Source organism: Mercenaria mercenaria, chromosome 5, assembly GCF_021730395.1.
Source record: "Mercenaria mercenaria strain notata chromosome 5, MADL_Memer_1, whole genome shotgun sequence".
NCBI classification, from domain to species: domain Eukaryota; kingdom Metazoa; phylum Mollusca; class Bivalvia; order Venerida; family Veneridae; genus Mercenaria; species Mercenaria mercenaria.
In genome coordinates this window covers 3,355,121-3,379,352 of record NC_069365.1, presented here as the reverse complement: position 1 = coordinate 3,379,352, position 24,232 = coordinate 3,355,121, and the positions used below count along the sequence as shown (strand labels likewise).

General features: G+C 36.5%; 1 protein-coding gene across 1 annotated transcript; it reads left to right on the top strand.

The window, feature by feature from the left end:
• The first annotated feature begins 5,513 nt into the window (after positions 1-5,513).
• LOC128556833 (uncharacterized) lies at positions 5,514-22,522 on the top strand. Its single transcript, XM_053542514.1, has 3 exons — positions 5,514-5,657; positions 13,378-13,427; positions 22,286-22,522. Exons 1-3 carry the CDS (start codon positions 5,609-5,611, stop codon positions 22,505-22,507), a joined length of 321 nt encoding a protein of 106 aa, XP_053398489.1. The 5' UTR covers positions 5,514-5,608; the 3' UTR covers positions 22,508-22,522.
• The last annotated feature ends 1,710 nt before the right edge of the window (positions 22,523-24,232 follow it).

The window sequence follows — 24,232 nt, the reverse complement described above, 5'->3', positions numbered from 1 at the left end:
TTCCAAGACTATGTATGGATTGGTATCTAAGCTATTTGATACCAAATCTGAAAACCCACTGCCTCAAGGAGAGCCTAATAATTCATTGGCCGAAAAATTTGCTGACTTTTTCATGGCAAAAATCTCAAAAATACGTCAATCCCTAAGTGAATACCAAAACTTTGAACCTCAAGTAAAGGATATACAAAATTTAAACAAATGTACTGAACTGACTCAAGATGAAGTGAAAAATCTCATCAATGAGTTGAATACTACGTCTTCAGAGTTAGATATTTTACCAACACGTATTCTGAAATAACATGTAGATGAATTTCTCTCTAGTATCACTAAATTGGTGAATTTCTCATTACAACAAAGTGTTTTCCCTGTGATATACAAACAAGCAGTTGTTAGACCTCTGCTAAAAGAAGCCGGTCTTGAACTAGAGCTTTCTAATTATCGTCCTGTGAGTAATTTATCATTTCTATCAAAACTTATTGAGAAAGCTGTTCTTTACAGATTAAACAAACGTGTAAATCAAAACAGTCTTTTGCCTAAGAACCAGTCTGCATACAGGAAATACCATTCCTGTGAATCTGCACTACTTCGGTTAGTCAATGATCTTCTAAGTGGTATGGAGGAAAAGGAAGTCACAGCCCTTATTGCGATTGACTAAAGTGCGGCATTTGACACTGTCGACCACGACATTCTTCTAGATGTCCTAAAAGCACAATACGGCGTCTGTGATACAGCTCTTCAATGGGTAGACTCCTATTTAAGGCCTCGTACTTGTAAGATTAATATCAACTATGTGTATTCATCAGATCGCCATCTTAAATGCAGTGTGCACCAGGGCAGTTGCATTGGTCCGTGGCTGTATCTCACCTATGCTGGTACTCTTTTTGATGTCATTCCAAAATCCATATCAGTCTACGGTTTTGCTGATGATCATAAAGCAAATAAAAGCTTACGCCCTACATCTGTTTCCGTAGAATCACAAGCGATCGGAGACCTTGAAAGGTGCGCAGTTATAATCAATAACTGGATGAATAGAAACAAACTGAAAATGCACACTTCCAAAACTGAATTCATTGTGTTTGGTAGCAGACCTCAACTGAACAAATGTTTTACAAATTACATTAATATTGCTGGTGATGATGTCAAACGTGAAAGCACAATTAGATATCCCGATGCATTTCTTGACGAAACCTTGAACTTTAAAGATCATGTAAATCGCAAATGTCGTACAGCCATGTTGAATTACCTACGAATTAAGAACATCCGAAAATATTGAACAAAAGCAACCACTGAAATTTTAGTTTTGTCTCTAGTTATTTCACATCTGGATTATTGCAATGTCATATTGTATGGTGTAGCTAACAGTGAGGTGCGTAAGATGCAACGTATTCAAAACATGTGCGCAAAACTTGCACCATAAACCGGTTTAAACTCCCCAGTGGTGTTTTTCCCCACTGACCGTTCTAAGGCGGTGCCCAACTGTGTTCCTTTGTTTGTTCGTTTTGTCCTCATGTGTTGGCTTCGTGTGTGTGTGTGTGTACGTGTGTGTGTGTGTGTGTGTGTGTGTGTGTGTGTGTGTGTGTGTTTGTGGTGTGCACGTCTGCGTGCTGTGGGTTTCGTTTTGAAGAGGCTGCGTTTTTGGTACGTGGCATTCCCTGTTTGATATTTGTCTTTGTTTTTTTTTTGTCCTTAACAGGAGGAAATTTGACAGTTCTAAACAAGCATTGTACATACCACTTACATTGGTTGCCGGTGAAAACAAGAATTGAGTTCAAGATACTTTCTTTCATGTATAGCTGTCACACTGGCAGAGCACCTCTGTATTTAACAGATTTGCTTACAGAGTGTATTCCTAGTAGACAAGGTTTGAGATCGTCTGAAAATTCTGAATGTCGTTATGTTGTTCCATACAACAAGTGCAAAACATTCAATGATAGAAGTTTCTGTACTATTGGTCCAAAACTTTGGAATGAACTGCCGTTAGAACTACGCAAAAATGAATCACTTGACACATTAAAAAAAAAAATCTTAAGACACTGTATTTCAGAGATTTCGCGGCATTGTTTTAAATTTTTGATAATTGTTTATCACGCAAAAACAGCAGGTGATAGCTCTTTAATTTTTGTAGAAAGTTTACATTTCAACATTTATATCTCCAAGATTTGTTTAAATAAACGCACTTGTTGGTAAGGCTCTATGGGTAGGTTAGTGTGAAGTATTTCTTTTGTAAATAGTATATGATGGCACCATTAACCGGGAATTTGAAGCTCTATATGCAGCTCGTCTGGGCGTACCAGATGCTTTAAGCACTGGTATTGGCAATAGGGATAAAATGATCTCAAGGGGAGGAGTGTTGTCATGACTGTTTGTTACAATAAGGCTGTTATTATTATTATTGTCATTATTAATATTGTTATAATAACTATTATTATTATGTACAACGCCACTGAATATATCATTGTATAAAAATAGGCGTTTAATCAAATTATTCAGTTTCAGTTTCAATTTATAAATATTACTACCTTGTGAATTAATTATGAAAATTACAGACATTATTTTTAGCATACTTTTTATAATATTTGCGCTCCTTTGTAAAGATATTCTACATGTATTGCTTGTTTCATTTTGCAAAGAATAAGATTAACATACCGGTACAAAATTTTTTACAGATTAATAATCTTGTAAAATAAAAGTTTTGAGTTTTAAGAGCATTTGTTGCTCTGTCTTCTGAAAAGGCATTGAGTACATACGTTTTTGGTTCTAAAGGTTTGCTTTTTATATATATTTATACACGAGCATTTTTGTGTTTTACATGCCATACCTTTTTGTTTCCATTACGTGTGTTAGAGATTCACCTGGAGGGGATAACTTTTATTTACACTGTCCCGTGTTTTTGGAACATGGTGGGGGTAAGAGTGAGGTTTGGTGCGCACCATAAACCGGTTTAAGCTCCCCAGTGGTGTTTTTGCCACTGACCGTTCCAAGGCGGTGCCCAACTGTGTTCCTTTGTTTGTTCGTTTTGTCCTATTGTGTTGGCTTTGTGTGTGTGCGCGTGTATGTGTATGTGTGTGTGTGTGTTCCCAGATAGCAGACATGCGTTGGCCCAACGTTGGGCCAACGGCAGACTCTTCGTTGGCCCAACGAAGATTTCCGACGTTGGCCCAACGCCATTTTGCTAATTGGCGCAACGTTGGCCCAACGGTTGGTACACCGTTGGCCCAACGTCTGGTATCCTACACTCATCGTTGGCCCTCCATTGGGCCAACAACTGATATCCTACACTTATCGTTGGCCCTTCATTGGGCCAACAACTGATATCCTACACTCATCGTTGGCCCTCCATTGGGCCAACAGCATTTTTTCGTCTATCACGGTCCAACGTTGGGCCAACTCTGTTTCTTTGTTGGCCAAAGATGGATGCCAACGCTATCCCAACGATTACGAAATTGAAAAAAGACTAAAACTAGCATTGTTTAATACATGTTTTATTTTCAAATAGTTGTGATTTTGTTAACATTTAACAAAAAGAAATCTAACATTTATATAAAGTTTGTTTGCAATTTTCCTGAAGAAATATAACAGAATATTTCATCACTACAACATGTAAAATATTGATTCCAGTCTTTTATAAATCTAAATATTTTTCTTATTTCAGTCACTAATTAAATCCTACTAAAGTGAATTACTGTCTGTATATTAACTCATTATATATCCAAGTTCTGTTTGTTTGTTTGTTTTCTTTTCTCACTGAAGTTGCAGCTTTTTATATTTTTATTTTTTCCTGTGCACCACAGTGCTAGGCACTCCATTATTATTCCCTTGAACAGCATCCTGTAAAAAACAAAAATCATAATGTTGATTAAACCATCTACGTCAAATTGATAACAATAACTAATGTATGAAATTAATTTTTTGTATTTAACCGAGAAAAATATGTTAGAATTAACAAGAAAATGAGTTATTTTATTTACAGAATTTAATACTCAACACAAGTGCCATCCGCCAGCTTTAGATATTAGTATTTAACATATGTTCAAGTCATATGGATATAACATGCATACAGGACATAAAAAGAAATTCTGTATAAGATTCCATAACTTTATCAAAAATATTTTAAAAAAAACTTCTACTTACAGTTTATAGCTGGAAGACCGGGTTTTTGTTAAATCTAGACCTATCACATGTATAATAGTTTCCTTTACTTCACATGTCTATAAAGCTAGAAATCTGGCCTAGAGAGTAAAATTAACCACATTTTCTGGGATTTCTTACATAACTCGGGTTAACGAGAGTTCATGTTCTGGAATATTCAACAGATTTATTGTAAACATTTTATGATTGTATAAAATTAGATATTTGTTATAGAGTTAGTAAGGTTTTTTTTTTTTAATACTTTTTTCGCAATTTTTTCAAGGTAGTAGATTTGAAATAGTTCAAAATATCATTACGGCTGCAGATAAGTTTTTAGTTTAATTAGCCCAAATTTAACTGATTACGAATTGGTGCTAAACAGTGTTTAATAATTAATTAAATATTGCATGTTACGGCTACACAACCTGTGTATACCTGTGGGGGCTTGTGATAAAACACTGTTACAGTGACCTGTTAAATATACAATTATTATATTATTACTTCAAATGGAACAACGTTGGCCCAACGTTGGGCCAACGATGTTTTCTCTGTATAAGTCTTTCCCTGAAAATCAATATCGGGCCAATGCAGAGATATATGTGACTGAAATTTGAAGTTGGTTCAACGTTGGCCCAACAGCTGTATTTACAATACTTATTAATCATTGTTGGGCCAACAGTGGCCCAACAACGATTATCCTTTGACGGTTTTCCGTCGTTGGCCCAATGACTTCATGTTTACAGGGTTTGTGGTGTACGCGTCTGCGTGCTGTGGGTTTCGTTTTGGGGAGGCTGCGTTTTTGGTACGTAGCATTCCCTGTTTGATATTTGTCTTTGTTTTCTATAACAATGAATGAAAAGTAAAATATCAAAAGTTTATGCCTATAATTGAATAGACTTGTGTGCTCCATTTATATTTGAATATTAGAATAAAATAAGACGTTCATGCTTACTGCTTACACCAAACAAAAAGTGACTTCTCACTGAAATAGTCCAAAATATACCTCAATGTTGTTGATGAAATCTGGTATATAATGAATCATATGATGATGTGGAAGTTATATTTTTGAGTCAGTTTTATTGCTTATTGTTTTGAGAAAAGACCCAGACCATTTACATTGTGAATTTCCAGGTTTAATTTTTATTCATTGAAAAATTGTCTACATACGCGTTATTGCTAAAGGGCAATGTTCATGGGAGCATTTTCAATGGGTGATGTTTTTCAGAACAGATTATTTCTCTTTCATGTAACATAATATGTCAATATTTTTACTTCAGGAAAGAAAACATGATATACTAAATGACTATATATGGTTTCATATCATTGAAATGCTCCAAAGTGCTGAAAATGAGGTCTCAAGATTAGGAACTAAATTGGTATAGTGTAACCTATTGATAAAATTTAGTGGTATTTAACCTGTGCCTCGCGTCGATTACTTCCGGAATAGACAGAAAATTGGCGAGTGCTTTCAAAGTCAAAAATGCGTCCTGTACTTAATAGATTGGCATCTGATGTGCGTTTAATGCAACGTTAGTGTTTTTATTTACCAATTTTGTTTTTCAAAAGTTAATACACATAGATTAAGTGGTATTGATAAGTCTGTTCCAAAATGACCTTGGTAATGTTGACAACTGGAATAGTATCCGGATACAGTTTTTTGGGTATTGACTTCACTTGGAATTTTGAGATGCTCTGTTGAAACATTTTCTCTCATTCAAAAGACAAACTGTCTTTGGATCGAAATGCTCAAATAAGTTTAAGCAATGAAAATCATTGAAACACTCGTTTTACAATGCGCAAATCTATAAGGCAGTGGCTACAATTACGGTACTGTAATTGATCAGGTCGGATATCCGGGCACTTCAGCGTATCGCGTTGCGTAGCAACAAGCGGAGGTGACAGCAAACGCTAAATTGTAATTGAAAAGCGTTGAATGTTTCCTTAGTCTGGTTATTTTTCTTTATTTAAAGTAAAATTTTGGGCAATATTAAGAAGTCAGTGAATTTATAATGTAGCATGATGTTCGAGAAATCACTCACGAGAAAGAAATCTTTCTTTGTTAGGTTTCAGACGTGATATTCATCATTAATTCGTGTAAGCTACAAGGTCTCATATTTGTGACGGACTGAATGAAAATTATAATTTAAAAAATCGGAGGTCTTTACAAATAAATAAAACAGAAAATCTAGCTCATCTAATTAGGTTTCTCCATTCGTTTCACTTTTCTCGTTCTATTTTGTAGCCTACCATTAAAACAGTTCTGAAAGCCAGATAGCTTATACTGTGGTGTCAAAAGTGATTCAGTAACGCCAAATTTAATTAAATCAACACCTCTTACCTAAATTCTGATTGGTATGAGATTTAATAAAAGGTGTCATAATTTAAAGCATAATAGTACATAATGCGTAAATACTGGATAAGGGATTTTTTTCTCCCTCGAAGCGTATCAGGATCAAAATAGAAGATCTTTAACTGCATTTATAACACAAAGGTTTTTTATATATAAACAATTGTTTTAAATGTAATATGACAGCTAGAGCTACTGTGTTACACGTGGAGATAAAATGATAATTATAATACAATGTAATAACTGCATGCTAGTTTCTTTTCTACGAAAAGCCAGGACGTATCAATAAAATGATGACTTCCTTAAATACGAAAATACTGAAAAATGCTGATCTCTGTTTTGTATTAAATTGTCAGTTATTTAAAACTGTGAATGATAATTTGCACGCTTTGTCTAAAATAATTTTAGCCATACCTTGTAGTTTTCAAAATCCATATTTTTTTTGTTAATTGTTAGACTGTCACAATTGACTGCTTCCACATATAATAAAATTAAAGCATTCATTCAAGTCATAAGTTATAGATCACTATGGAAACCAATCAGTATGTGGTATATTAATGATAATCAGCTTTGACCAGTTCTTAATGACTATCACTAATTAATAGATTGATTTCCTGTTTGTTTCATCCCTCTCATGTACCCCTTCGGGGCCTTATGGTAATTTCCTGTTTTTTCCGTTTGATGTATGCCTTCAGGGTCTTATGATATTTGGAAGATGTACATTATTGTTATTTGAGTGTTAACTGACTAAGGGATTAATAGAGCTCCTACATAGAAAAAAAACCTTAATCAATACACATATAGTTCATTTGAAATTTTAAAATCAATTCACCAAACTAATTTTTGGCTGGAAGGACATTTCTTCAAAAAAAAAGAATAAATAAATAAAATAAATAAATATAAAATAAAAAAATGACTGCAATAAGATTACATATATAATAAGTTTTTAACTTTATTTAAATGACTTTCATACTTAATTATAGCATTTTACATAAACTAAATGAAATATATCGCACAAAGTATATTTCAGGAAATGGCAACAATATAAAATATTTTATTTCAGAGCATTAAAACATTTAGAAAATCAGCTTATTTTAAAAAGACATAAAAAATCAGAAAATTGATTTACTTATTTATTTTATCTGTTCTTTCTTGAGAAAACAAACAAACAAAAACTCTTTTTCAAGACACTTGAAAGATTCTCTGAAAGATGAAATAAACAACTGCTACGATTTTAAGCAAAGAAGTTGAATAAAAAAAAATGTTATGTTCTCAGATATTTAGTTTATTTTAATATGTAATATAATGCAAACAGAGAAAATGTTGAATAAGCTAGCCATAACTGATCCGTAGCGCCAAAGAGCTGACAATACATAATCTGACACTTTTTCCAGACCGTTTTAAAATGCCACAAAATCAATTATCACAAAAAATACCTACTTTTTTTTTTGAAAAATATATAGATTGTACCATTGGGTAAGCATATAATAAAAAAGATGACTCTTGATTTGTTTTATTTGAAAATAAAAACATTACAACCCACACCGCTAGTTAATTCGCTACGAATTGCGAGGTCCTGCTTTCACCTCCAAGGTAATTTGCATAATCGACTGCTCCGGATGTGACGTCATGCCGACCTGATCAATCCTAGCCTCCAGTTCTAGGATTACGGAAGTTCCGTATTCCTAGACAGCCCTATGAGAATAGGCTAGGATTATGGAAATATTTAAGAGGCATCAAATATATGTTAGGACATGCATAAATGACATTGTAAATTTACTTACTTCAATAATTTCACTATTATTTCGTACTATCGATCGGCTGTTTTAGGTTAGTATAATCTTAATTGCGGCACTGGGAGATATTATAGAATTATCTATGTTTCTTTACCTGTATTTTTTTCATCGAGTCAACACAAATGGTCTTTAATAACATACAATATGGTTATAAATCATAAAATTCAAAGTAAAGAATATTTTTTTTAAATCTAACATTGACACTCATATTTCTATATTTCCGCGCGCCGCCATTAAGGTTATATTAACCCAAAACGGCGTACAGGTAACACGAAATAATAGGCCTAAGGCAGGCATGAAAAATCGCTATTTTAAATTAATAAAGTGAAATAAGTAAGTTTACAACATCATTTTTGCATGTCCTAACATATATTTGATGCCTCTTAAATACTTCCGTAATCCTAGCCTATCCTCAAAGGGTTGTCTAGGAATACGGAACTTCCGTAATCCTAGAACCCGAGGCTAGGATTACGGTACTGTAATTGTAGCCACTGCCAATCTATAAATTAAAGGAAGTGGCTATATTCTTACAGTCCCGTAGGAATAGCCACACAGGCTATTTTTATGGCTCTCCCGTAAGAAAAGTGAAAAGCCCGCAGGTGTCTATTCCTATGGCTCTCCTGTAAGAATTATAAAAAGTTCGCAGGGGGTTATTCCTACGTCAGTTTTGTGTTGCACATCATACTGAATTCATTCGACTGATATAATTTCACCCAGCTTCTTCACTTTTCCAGTAAGGAAATCCAGAGAAGACAAAAAGGGAACGTTTCCCCTAGTATGAGGCATTTTATTACTTCCATTTGTTACATAAACCACAGGAGCCTGAAATTCTATCCAAAAGCCACGAAAAGTCTGTATATGAAAAAAGACCCCCCTTCTATATACTAAAAAACACCAGGAATGAAATGCATTCACACTTCTCCCACCACAAAAAAACAAGAAAATTTCAAAGTAAGCAGTGCGAGTGTTCTCGGGGGCGGGGAGGGGGGGCGTAATTATCTAAAGGCAACTAAAATATATGTGGGATTGTGCTTACTGGTTGCTTCACTGTATTAACTTACACGAAATCAACGATTTCAACAACACTTCGTTCATTGTCCAGACCATTGCATGACGTCACACCTTCATGTATACTTCTGCACCTGAGTTGATAATACTTTCGTGTAAATGCCAGTATCCGATCCAATCCGTACACATTTTAGAACAGAACAGCTGTTTAAAGTGCTATCTATATCAATCCTTCACCAGAAACGACCTTTGCATTTGCCAAAATACTATAAGATGAACAGAAGTGCATTTTGAGTTTAGTTGGAAATGTGGTAAAGTAAGAGGAATAGTTAGCTAGATCATCATTATGAGCGTACGCAGTCCCTTTAAAAGTAACATCTAGTTAGAATTAAAAATATAACACTAAAACGTTATCGTTGGAACTCAAAAACACACATACCATACATTATAAACCAAATAATTATATATATATGCCTTGGATAAACATATTACATTAGAACATGATTAACACCCTTTCTAAATAATAAAATTAGCTAAAAAGTATCTTAACATAGCTCAAGAAACACCCTGGCAGTAACAAAAGGTATTATAAGAACTTTGTGAGATCTTCAGAGTTATCACCTGAACTCCGTAACATTTGAAAAATCAGGCATAGAATTATTAGATAGTCGTTAGTTAATGTTTGCAGCTTTGCACTAAAATTAGGCTATTGCGTGTGGTGAGGATGAAGAACTTGAATGAGTAGATTAATATGTATGACAGTGCTCCAGCTAGGATTAAAAAAGGGCAGGGTGTTGGCAATGAAAAGGGCACTTCTTGGAGGGAGGGGAAAATTGTAACTGGTGCATGCATTAGGTCCATTTCAACATATACTTTTGGCAAGGTATTTTGCATACTTTTGGCATTATATTAGGCACACATTAGGCATGGTATAAGGCATACTTTGAGCTTTGATAGGCAAGGTTTGTCATCTCTAGTATACTAAGAATGCTGCTGCTCGTATTTTACTTGGCAGTTCCAGAAATTTTTGAAATACAGGCATGAAATGGTAGCCTCTGGCGTATTTTTAGGTCTAAATTTTGAGGTATTGCAGGGGTATGTTAGATTCCTCTTGATTGGATGGTCAGGGGGCTCTCCCCCTGGAAAAGTTTGAAATACAGGTATGAAATGGTGGCCTCTGGTGCTTTTCTGGGTCTAAATTTTGAGAAAAAATATTCTTTTGTCAGTAGGGTGTATCAAGGGCTTGTTCTTTGTAATTGTTTATTTCATAACAATATCTGTGTGTTAAAGAAATAAAAGCTTGAAATCATTTCTGTAGCTATAACATTTTAGTAACTTTCGTTTAGGCCCATTTTACTTGTTAAAATTTCAGAACACATCTTCTCCATGTCCTTGATATTTATAAATTTATATCTGTAACATACTAAGATAGAATTTAAACTTTCACTTAAATAAATGAAATAAGGCAAAGTTTTTAACTTACAACAGACTAAATGCAAGTTTAGCACTTCTAATAGAAAGACTATTCCGGGTATCCGAAATTTTATATCCGGGTATGGTTACACTTTTCTAAAAACTCACTTTTAAACAATATTTTTGAAAAATTATTATGATGCAAAGACAGTTTAACAGCATTTTACAGTATCTGACATTAAAGTTTACTGTGTCCTTGCATCTTATTAAACTAATTTCAAAGAAATGTTCATGAAAAATCGGCAATTTATACAGCAGACGACAATCTACTTTCAATTTCAAAAACTTGATCAAGGTAAAAAAATTTCCTATTTAAATTTGATTGTGGTCGATTTTAGGCTCACCTGTCACATAGTGACAAGGTGAGCTTTTGTGATCACCCTTCGTCCGTCGTCAGTCCGTCCATGCGTGCATGTGTGCGTCCGTCTGTCAACAATTTCTTGTCTGCACGATAGTGGTTTCATTTCATTCGTCGTCAGTCCGTGCATCCGTGCGTGCGTGCGTCCATCAACAATTTCTTGTCTGCATGATAGTGGTGTCATTTATGACTTTATTTTAACCAAACTTGCACACAATTTGTCAAAGGTCAAGGTCACACTTAGACGTTAAAGGTCATTTCTCATGTTAGTGCATTCGTGTCCGGTCCATATCTTTGTCATCGATGGATGGATTTTCAAATAACTTGGCATGAATGTGTACCACAGTAAGACGACGTGTCGCGCGCAAGACCCAGGTCCGTAGCTCAAAGGTCAAGGTCACACTTAGACGTTAAAGGTCATATTTCATGATAGTGCATTGATGGGCGGCACGGTCCATATCTTTGTCATTCATGCATGGAGTTTAAAATTATTGGGCATGAATGTGTACCACAGTAAGATGATGTGTCGCACGCAAGACCCAGGTCCGTAGGTCAAAGGTCCTAAACTCTAACATCGGCCATAACTATTCATTCAAAGTGCCATCGGGGGCATGTGTCATCCTATGGAGACAGCTCTTGTTTCTTCATGCATGGAGGAATTTTGTTATAACTTCATGAACTTGGCACAATTGTTCACCATCATGAGACAGAGTGTCATATGCAAGAACTAGGTCCCTTGTTTAGAATTACTTCCCTTTGATGTTACTATAGATAGCTTATATTGTAACTTTTTTATACCCCCCGCATCTACTGATGCGGGAGTCATATAGTGATTGTCCTGTCCCTCTGTTCGTTTGTCCGTCCGTCCGTATGAGGTTAACCAAATGGGACTGTTTCGTCTAGCTTCAATACCCCTTACTAAAATGACTTGATACTAATGTCAGGGTTCGAATTTAAGCTAGCATACTCGCGAAATGCGAGTGCAAATTTCAAACTGCGAGGTGAGATTTCAGACACCAGCATTTTTTTGCGAGTGAAAATTTTTGGCCGAATAATTAGCATTTCTAACGGTCGTCTCTATCTTACACTGTTCTTTCTTTAACAACTCGGGGTCATTGCACCGCACTGTCATTTGCAGAACGAATTTCGGAGCACTCTTTCATCTTTCGTCGTAAACAGAAGTTTACACTCGATACATGTCCTGTGCACCTGTCTTTTCAACTGCTGACAAGTACCTGCGCCAATTTTGATGACGTTTACAGCATCCGGTGGGTTTTGGGGTAATCCATAAATAGTAACTTAGTTACTATTTATACAGCGCAAATACGATTGGCTGGACTCGTCACATGGATGTTTGTGTTAATGTTCTAATAAAGTGACAAGTCGCGGAAAATGCAAGTTGTTTTTTCATTTAGCAAGTTAAAAAAGATACCACTTGCGAAAAAATGCAAGTAGAAAATCTGGCTGAATTCGAACCCTGTAATGTAGATGTAACCTGTGACTATTCCTCGTCTTCAGACATCACCTGACCTCAGTTTGACATAGACCTCATTTTGGACTTTGGTTGCTTTATTATTTTTTGGGGGCCATCTCTTGGTTAACCAAATGGGACCGTTTTGTCTAGCATCAATACCCCTTACAAGAATTAATTGATACTAATGCAGATGTAACCTGTGACCATTCCTCATTTGCAGACATCACCTGACCTCAGTTTGACCTTGACCTCGTTTTGGACTTAGGTTGCTTTGTATCAACAGGGATGCCACCGGGGCATCAAGCGTTTATTGAACGCAGCTTCATTATAACTGGCCTTAGGGAAAAATCAAGGCCACTTTTCTGTAGTACAATATGCATGTTACATCCAAGTTTCAGGTGTATTTTGACCTATCGCTACCTGGTGAGGATTTTTATGTGGTCCTAGAAAAACAAAATACAGATTTCTTGTGGACTTACTTCCCTTTGTTGCTACTATTAGTAGCTTATTTTTGAAACTTTTTTTCACCTGGTTGTTAGAATTGGCAATGTGCTTGTTTGGGCTTACTGTCTACCAAACTTATACAGAATATCTTTTACTGTTACATCTTTATGACAGGCATTGTGACATTCTGGCACTCTTTCTCATCTTTTGTTAAAGCCTTTGTGTGCAGTAGTATTATTTCGAAGTGCAATGTACTTCAAATATTTGAGCATGCTGTCATTAGATAGCTTTTGTTAACGTTTTATTTACTAAAAACCATATTCACAAAATATTTCTGTTTATATTTTAGGGCTTGTCTGTCAGCAAAGGATGATGGGATCATATACAAGTCCAAGTCCTGTAAGCTATTGTCTTGATGTTTATTTCAAATGGTTTCATATAATAAGGCAGCAACTGTTAAAAAGATATTATCATTGAAAACTTTTGTCATGTTCTGCCATACAATCTTTGTGACACCCCCAAGGTTTTTCTTGGTGGGTGTGGCGACACTTAGAGTTGCCCTTGTCTGTCGAATTTATGTCACATGTATATCAAAAAGTATTTGTTTCAGAGACAGCTTTTGTTTATTAGCTCACCTGAGCCAAAGGCTCATGGTGAGCTTTTATGACTGCGCAATGTCCGTCGTGTGACGTGTGTCCATTAACATTTCCTAAAAAAATCTTCTTCTTGAAAACCACTGGGCAAAATTACACCAAACTTAACAGGAATGATCCTAGGGTGGCTTCCTTTCAAAGTTGTTCAAAGAAGTGAATTCCATGCAGAACTCTGGTTGCCATGGCAACCAAAAGGAAACACTTTAAAAATCTTCTAGTCCAAAACCGCAAGGCGTAGAGGCTTAATGTTTGGCATGTGACATTATCTATGGGCCTCTATGAAGATTGGTCAGATTTTGCCCCTGGGGTGAAAAGAGGCCCTGCCCGGGGGTGGGGTCTCAAGTTTACATAGACTTGTATAGGAAAAATCCTTTGAAAATCTTCTTGTCTGAAACCACAAGACCTAGGCCTGAGATATTTGGTATGAAGTGTTGCCTTGTGGTCCACTACCAAGATTGTTCAAATTATTCCCCTGGGGTGAATAGAGGCCCTGCCTCCTTGGGGGGGGGGTCCTAAGTTTTACATATAGACTTATATAGGAAAAACTTTAAAAATCTTCTTGCCTGAAACTGCAAGGCATAGGCTTTTGATATTTGGTATGTTTCATTGCCTTGTGGTCCTCTACCAAAATTATTCAAATTATGCCCATAGGGTGAAAAGAGGCCCCGCCCTGGGGGTCCAAATTATAACATAGACTTGTATGGGGAAAAAAATAAAATCTTCTTTTCTGAAAGTTTAAGGCCTAGGCCTTTGATATTTAGTATGTAGCATTGCCTAGTAGATCTCAAGCAAGATTGTTCAAAATATGCCACAGGGGTGAAAAGAGGCCCCACCCTGGGGTCACTTGTTATATGAGTTTTATAGGAATAAATGCTTAAAGAATTGTCAGATCATATTTCCTAGACTGTTTAATTATAATTACCTGATGACCCTAAGTGATTAGGAGTCACTTGACTGTGACCTTGACCTACTGACCTACTTTCTTGTTTTTTAGCTCACCTGTCACATAGTGACAAGGTGAGCTATTGTGAACGTCCGTTGTCAGTCCGTGCGTGCGTGCGTCCATCAACAATTTCTTGTCTGCATGATAGTAGTTTCATTTATAATTTTATTATGCCCCCCCTTCGCAGAAGGAGGGGTATATTGTTTTGCAGATGTAGGTCGGTAGGTCGGTCGGTCTGTCGGTCGGTCGGAATGTAGACCAATCTGTTTCCGGAGGATAACTCAAGAACGCTTGGGCCTAGGATCATGAAAGTTGATAGGGAGGTTGGTCATCACCAACAGATGACCCCTATTGATTTTGAGGTCTGTATGTCAAAGGTCAAGGTCACAGTGACCCTGAATAGTAAAACGGTTTCCGGATGATAACTCAAGAACACTTGAGCCTAGGATCATGAAAGTTGATAGGGAGGTTGGTCATCACCAGCAGATGACCCCTGTTGATTTTGAGGTCTGTATGTCAAAGGTCAAGGTCACAGTGAACCTGAATAGTAAAACGGTTTCCGGATGATAACTCAAGAACACTTGAGCCTAGGATCATGAAAGTTGATAGGGAGGTTGGTAATGACCAGCAGATGACCCCTATTAATTTTGAGGTCAGTATGTTAAAGGTCAAGGTCACAGTGACCCTGCACAGTAAAACGGTTTCCGGATGATAACTCAAGAACGCTTAGGCTTAGTGTCACGAAAGTTAATAGGGAGCTTGGTCATCACCAGCAGATGACCCTTATTGATTTTGAGGTCAGTATGTCAAAGGTCAAGGTCACAGTGACCAGGAACAGTAAAATGGTTTCCAGGCAATAACTCTAGAACACTTGGGCCTAGTGTCAGGAAAATTGATAGTTAGGTTGGCCATGACCAGCAGATGACCCTATTGATTTTGAGGTCATTAGGTCAAAGGTCAAGGTCACATTGGCCAGGAACAGTTAAAACGGTTTCTGATCTTCTTATCCAAAACCATAGGGCCTAGGGCTTTGATATTTGGTATGTAGCAAAATCCAGTGGTCCTCTACCAAGATTGTCCAGATTATTTCCCTGGGGTCAAATATGGCCCCTGTCTGGGGGTCACATGGTTTATATAGACTTATATAGGAAAAAGTTTTGAAAAACCTCTTGTCCAAAACCACAGGGCCTAAGGCTTTGATATTTTGTATATGACATCATCTAGTGGTCCTCTACTAAGATTGTTCAAATTATTCCCCTAGGGTCAAATATGGCTCCGCCCTGGGGGTCACATGGTTTATATAGACTTATATTGGAAAAAAGTTTGAAAATCTTCTTGTCCAAACCACAAAGACTATGGCTTTGATATTTTGTAATGTAGCATCATTTAGTGGTTCTCTACCAAGTTTGTTCAAATTATCCCTCTAGGGTCAAATATGGTCCCGCCCCAGGGGTCATATGGTTCATATAGACTTATATAGGGAAAAACTTAGAACCTTCATGTCCATAAATTGCATCATTCAAATTTGGACCACATGTATAGTTTTGAGTGGCAAGATGAACCTTGACATGAGTTGACCTTGATATTGACCTAGTGACCTACTTTCACATTTATGTAGCTACAGCCTTCAAATTTGGACCACATGCATAGGTTTGTGTACTGAAAAAAAACTTTGACCTTGTTATTGACCTAGTGACCTACTTTCACATTTTTGAAGGAACAGGCTTCAAATTTGGACCACATGCATAGTTTTGTGTTCCGAAAAAAAATTTGACCTTGATTTTGACCTAGTGACCTACTTTCACATTTCTCAAGCTACAGCCTTCAAATTTGAACCACAGGCATAGTTTTGTGTACTGAAATGAACTTTGATCTTGAGATTGACCTAGTGACCTACTTTCACATTTCTGAAGGTACAGGCTTCAAATTGGGACCACTTGCATAGTTTTGTGTTCCGAAATAAAATTTGACCTTGATTTTGACCTAGTGACCTACTTTCACATTTCTCAAGCTACAGCCTTCAAATTTGAACCACATGCATAGTTTTGTGTACCGGAATGAACTTTGATCTTGAGATTGACATAGTGACCTACTTTCACATTTCTGAAGCTACAGGCTTCAGATTTGGACTGCATGCATATTTTTGTGTTCTGAATTGAAATTTGACATTGATTTTTACCTGTTACCTATTTCTCAAGCTACAGCCTTCAAATTTGAAGCACATGCATATTTCTGTCTACTGAAATGAACTTTGACCTTGAAATTAATCTAGTGACCTGCTTTCACATTTCTCAAGCCACAGCTTTCAAATTTGGACCACATACACATTGTTTTGTACCGAAATGAAATTTGACATTGATTTTGACCTTGAGCTGGTCTTGAAATTTGGAACATTCCAAAATGGCTCAGTGGATGGAGCCAAGATCACTCTGTAATCTCTTGTTAGGTTAATAGGTTAAAGGTCAATGTCAGATTAAACCAGAATGGTGCAACTTTTGTTTACAGTGAGCATATAATTTCTGTTCCTTGTGCAATTACTGAATGCATCAAGGGGGGCATTTCGTGTTCGACGAGCTCTTGTTTTAACCAAACTTGCACACAACCTGTATCACCATAAGATCTCGGTTCCTTTCTTGAACTGGCCAGATCCCATTATGGGTTCCAGAGTTATGGCCCCTGAAAGGGCCAAAATTAGCTATTTTGACATTGTCTGCACAATTGCAGCTTTATCTATGATTTGATTTTTACCAAACTGGCACACAACTTGTATCACCTTAAGATCTTGTTCCTTTCTTGAACTGGCCAGATTCCATTATGGGTTCCAGAGTTATGGCCCTTGAAAGGGCCAGAATTAGCTATTTTGACCTTGTCTGCACAATAGCAGCTTCATTTATGATTTGATTTTAACCAAACTTGCACACAACTTGTAGCACAATAAGATCTTGGTTCCTTTATTGAACTGGCAAGATTCCATAATGGGTTCCAGAGTTATGGCCCCTGAAAGTGCCAGAATTAGCTATTTTGACCTTGTCTGCACAATAGCAGCTTCATTTATGATTTGAATTTAATCAAACTTGCACAAAACTTGTGTCACCATAAGATCTAGACTCCTTAGTTGAACCGGCCAGATCCCTTAATGGGTTCCAGAGTTATGGCCCCTGAAAGGGCCAAAATTAGCTATTTTGACCTTGTCTGCACAATAGCAGCTTCATTTATGATTTGAATTTAATCAAAATTGCACAAAACTTGTGTCGCCATAAGACCTCAGTTTCGTTTTTGAACCGGCCAGATCCCATAATGGGTTCCAGAGTTATGGCCGCTGAAAGGGCCAAAATTAGCTATTTTGACCTTGTCTGCACAATAGCAACTTCTTTTATGATTTGAATTTAATCAAACTTGCACAAAACTTGTGTCACCATAAGACCTCAGTTCCTTTGTTGAACCGGCCAGATCCCATAATGAGTTCCAGAGTTATGGCCCCTGAAAGGGCCAAAATGAGCTATTTTGACCTTGTCTGCACAATAGCAGCCTTATTTATGATTTGATTTTAACCAAACTTGCATACAACTTGTATCACCACAAGATCTTGGTTTCTTTCTTAAACTGGCCAGATTCTATTATGGGTTCCAGAGTTATGGCCCCTTAAAGGTCCAAAATTGGCTATTTTGGCTTTTGCAGCCATATAGAGACTTCATTTATGGTTTTATTTGATACAAACTTCCAAAATATCTTCAACAACAATAAATCTTGGATTCCATGACAAATCAAATCCAATCGTAGGTTCCAGAGTTATTTTATATCTGATTACCTCCCCTGATTGTAATCAAAATGGATTTATATCAGTCAAGTACTTATAGGACTTATTTGAAATTTCATTATTGTCATTAGTTGGACTGAGCCAATCAGGGTAGATAACTATGGACTGATTTTATGTCAAATTACCTCCCTTTATTTCAAATTAAAATGGGTATATCTCCGTAACTACTGAAGATACTGATCTGAAATTTCATTTATGTCAACAGATTTATTTGGCAGATCCTTCTTTTGTTCACTTACAATAATTTTCTTTTTAATTACTTCCCTTTTACGTTACTATAAATAGCTTATTTTTAGTAACATTTTTATTACTGGCCGTAGGGAAAAACCGAGACCACTTTTTTGTGGTACAACATGGATGGTACCTCCAATTTTTAGGTGTATTTTGACAGATCTGTACCTTGTAAGAATTTTATTTTTCTTTTTGGTTAAATTTCTTCTCTTTGTTGTTCCTGTCCTTTGGACTTAGATATTTTTTCTGAGGACCTTCTTGTCCTCAAGTGCAATGATAACAGGTGAGCGATATAGGGCCATCATGGCCCTCCTGTTTAAGATACAGCCTTGAAATTTGGATGACATGCACTGTTTTGCACACCAATTTTAAAACTGACTTTCAGTGACCATGAATTTGACCTACTGACCTACTATCTAATATTTTGCATCAGTTTGCCATTTGAAACATGTGGCTCATATTACTGAGGTGAGCAATTCAGTGTCATCATGACCCTCTTGTTTAGTAAAATAGTCAAACTTTCAAACTTTACTTGATGACTTAGCACCATTTTAGGACTTTTATTGTACCCGCCCCCTTTTAGGTAAATATTCTGCAGAGTTATGGGACATTGTCACATATGTTAGAGTCTGCACATGTAATCTTGTGCGCACCTAATCTCTGGAACCATTGCACACAATTTAATGAAACTTTACACAAGTAATCAGTACCAACCTAACTTGTGCATGTTGCATGTTAGGTTCTTTAAGAAAAATATTCTGCAGAGTTAGGGACTTTGTTTTTAGCTCAATTAAAGAATAGTTGGAGCTATTGGACTCACCCATGCGTCCGTGTCCCGATTTGGTTAAGTTTTTATATGTAAGCTGGTTTCTCAGTAACCACTTGTGGGAATTGATTGAAACTTCACACACTGTGATAAACTGACTTACGTTGCATAGGTTCCATAACTCTATTTTTGCTTTTGTACAAATTCCCTTTTTTCAACTTAGAAATATTTGGTTAAGTTTTTGTTTGTAAGATGATATCTCAGTACCCACGGATAAAAATGGATTGAAACTTCACATGCTTGTTCACTGTCATGATCTGACATGCAATACACAGTTTCCATATCTCTACTTTGTATTTTTACATAATTATGCCCCTCTTTCAACTTTAAAATTCATTCAATTGACAAGGCTGTTGAATAGTCGAGCGTTGCTGTCCTCCGACAGCTCTTGTTTGTTACTATACTATATACATAGGGTCTATATACATACAGTCCACATAATTATGCAATCTTGTGAGCGTCAGATTGCAATGTTATGTGTCAGTGCATGCGGGGTGAGGGGTGGGTACATTCATCACCTTGGTTAGCAGGTCAAAGTTCAAAGTCCCAGTAACTTGCAAACTGAATAACGGTTTCTGGACTGTAAGTCATAAAGTATAATAGCTACAGCTTTTAAACTTCATATATTAGGTTAGTGCTACTAGAGGAAGAACCATATTGATTACGAATTTTACAAAATGCTGAATACTACTGAAATACTTCTCCAGATATCTCCTCTAACAGCTTTCAATGGATCTGACCCAAACTATATATTGCTTTGAAGTGAACTTGCATATTTTGTCAGGATATGTGTGAACCATGATTCATTCAAGACTATTTTTTAATGGAACTTAAAGTGTAATTTGCACATTTTTCAAGTAAAAATCCAGCTGAAATAGATGTGTGTAAAAAGGGTGGAGGGAATTATAGCTTTTATCCCAATATATATACAAAACTCTTCCTGTTACCAGTATGAAATAATAGGTTTCCAAATATGACTTTTCTTATTTTGACTGGCGTAGTCTTTTCAAGAAAAGTCAAACTGCACACAGTTGCCTCCCTTCAACTTCAAAATTCTCTACCTATAAATAAGGGAAATCACTGCATAGAAGGTTGAAGAAAAGAACTATTAGTCCGATTTCTTTTTATGCCCCCGAAGGGAGGCATATAGTTTTTGAACCGTCTGTCAGTCTGTCGGTCTGTCAGTCTGTCAGTCTGTCCGCAATTTTCGTGTCCGGTCCATATCTTTGTCATCGATGGATGGATTTTCAAATAACTTGGCATGAATGTGTACTACAGTAAGACGACGTGTCGTGCGCAAGACCCAGGTCCGTAGCTCAAAGGTCAAGGTCACACTTAGACATTAAAGGATAGTGCATTGATGGGCGTGTCCGGTCCATATCTTTGTCATGGATGGATGGATTTTCAAATAACTTGGCATGAATGTGTACCACAGTAAGACGACGTGTCGTGCGCAAGACCCAGGTCCGTAGCTCAAAGGTCAAGGTCACACTTAGACATTAAAGGATAGTGCATTGATGGGCGTGTCCGGTCCATATCTTTGTCATCGATGGATGGATTTTCAAATAACTTGGCATGAATGTGTACCACAGTAAGACGACGTGGCGCGCGCAAGACCCAGGTCCGTAGCTCAAAGGTCAAGGTCACACTTAGACATTAAAGGATAGTGCATTGATGGGCGTGTCCGGTCCATATCTTTGTCAACCATGGATGGATTTTCAAATAACTTGGCATGAATGTGTACCACAGTAAGACGAAGTGTCGCGCGCAAGACCCAGGTCCGTAGCTCAAAGGTCAAAGTCACACTTAGACGTTAAAGGTCATTTTTCATGATAGTGCATTGATGGGCGTGTCCGGTCCATATCTTTGTCATTCATGCATGGATTTTAAAATAACTACGCATGAATGTGTGGCACAGTAAGACGACGTGTCGCGCGCAAGACCCAGCTCCGTAGGTCAAAGGTCCTAAACTCTAACATCGGCCATAACTACTCATTCAAAGTGCCATCGGGGGCATATGTCATCCTATGGAGACAGCTCTTGTTTTCTAAAGCATCAACTTCAAACACTTATGCATTATCGTTAATTTAACACATTTGAATGCACAGCAACTGAAAATTGCTTTTATAAAACTTCACCAAAAACACACTACACTGACGAGATATGAAAATGCAACACACATGTGTCTGAATATATTTTTTACTACAAAGCATCGCCTTGAAATGTTCAACACATACACATTTCGATGCTCTATACCCATTGTGTTCAAATTTAATCAGCACAACAGACAAAAAAATTGACACAATGGGTTTAGAGTACCGAGATGTGTATGTGTTGAACATTTCAAGGTGATGCTTTTTGCATGTTTTGTAGTGAAAAATATATTCAGACATATGTTTGTTGCGTTTTCATACCTCGTCAGTGTATGTGCAGTAAGATGCACATAATGCCACTATGTTTAATCTTGTTCTTTAGGACTAAATTTTATGGACTGACACAACAACAAAATCTATGAAACAAGGTTCCCAAGTATATTAATGATTTCACATTGAAAGTTCTGAAATATTAATTTACGTCTGGAGGTATACCCATATGTTGGCAAAGGTAATATTTGACATAAACTATTTACTTTTAGCATTGTAGAATGATAAGCTCTTTGAAAATGTTTCAAAAAGGAAATTCGATTGTCACTCCTGTATTAGGTTATACTGTAATGTGAGGCTGTTTAAAAATGATTTATGATAAAAAAAGCATGTGTATAATTAACACTGTTTCTCCTGCTTGCAGCTTACACTTAAAGAAAGGACAAGTGTAAACAATGCAGACATGGACAGCTTGCCAAGCCCTAGTGGGAATTGGGCTACAGAATATGCACAAGCCCAGACAAAGTACAACATCAGTCTAGCTGTTTCTATTTCTCTTTTCGCTGCAGTGGCATACTATGTAAGTATTTACAGTATAAAGTGTCATGTTATGTTTAACCTATATCCTGCTAAAATTCTAAAATGAACAAGTCCATCCTTCAGTTTGGACAGACCCACTTATTATTCAAAGGGGTGTTCACTGAAAAGTTACTGACTGAAAAGCGAACAGTGCAGACCGTGATCAGCCTGCAGGGATGTGCAGGCTGATCATGGTCTGCACTGGTCACAAAGGCAGAATCTCTTGCTGCCAGAAGGCTAAAGGTTAATAATGTCTCCCAAAATAGTCTGATGGGGGGTGGGGGAGCATTTTATTTCTTGGTCCACTAGTCTGTCCTGAGTATCTGGTTCATAAAAAAATTGTATCCACTTCATATCTGTAACCCTTATTGACAATTATATAAAGGTACAGGAAAAGGTATTTATTTAAGGTCGCATATAACCGACAGACAACATAACCTATAAAGCTATTGTGCGGCAAACCAGGTATCTAATATTATATATTTACTTGGGCTGATATATTTCAAAATTTTGTATGGTCAACATCCCCATTTAAATAGAGAAAAAATCGAGTAAATCTGTGAACTGAAATGATTTTTGATATAGAGATATGTCAAACACATGCGATGCAGTACTGTAGTCTTTGCATTGTTAATAAAATAATCGCACCTGACCCTGTATAATGTTTTCTAATTCATTCGAAAAGGTCTGTGACAAGCTAGGTAGAGATAGCTCTCACAAAATATTAATTACCTCTCCAAGAACTGCATTCCCTAACCGGACATAAATGTTGTTCCAAAAAGAAGAGGGATTTACAAACTGCCTCACAAGTTCACAGGGAAAAGGCTTAACTTACATTAACTGTACAAAAAGTGTATTTAATTGATTTTTAAAAACAGTTCCTTTCTCATTCATTAGATTATTTGGTAAGTAGGTATAAAGAGCAAAGAAATCATATAGAACTACCAAATTGGATTGGATTTTAATTATTCTAGATTTTGCAAGACTTTATAATGATGAAGAATGTTTTTAGCAGAATTAGCCTAAATTTAGTCGCAGTACCTGTTCACGTGGTGTAAAATAGCAGTTCGACGTGAAATTATATGATGAGACGAATTAGAAGTTGGACATGTATAAGAGGTTAAATTATCTATATAGCGAGCTTAATGTGATTGTACAATCAATTAAGAATCTAAGATCATCTTGCTGATCATATCTGCGAACTTTAAAAAAATATATTTCAGGGATGTGATGAGTGACCAAACCCTGTTAATTGGAAGGACTCAAGTTGTAGGCTTTAGTACTATAAATTTTCTTATGTAAAACGTAAGACTTTTTTAAATTTTAATCAAACATACTGCGTCATTAAACAAATATTTGCTCACTTAATATCGTTATTTAGTCATTTTCGTTCTTTCCATCTTCTATGTCATAAAAGTGTTTTATCTGCTAGAATGAATAGAAAGAACATCTTCAGTAAATATATAGTTTTCAAGGACGTTGTCATCTGTAATTATTCACGATCATACATTTTCTGCCTTTCTTATTTTCTCTTTAGCCGCCATATTTATGATGTCATAACTTTTTCTAGTCGCATGTCCAGAAAGAGATACATGGGAAATAACAATAACTTACTTCAATCTACAATGTGGCATAGGTCTCTACATTTTCTAATATTTTTCCCACGGCGGCCCATATCCTCACAAATCGCCATGTACTATAACTAGAATGTGTCTGTAGGACACAGGGTGTGCCCACCACTGGTACATTAGTCACAAATAAGGGGCAATAATTCAAATGTTTGCAGTCTTAA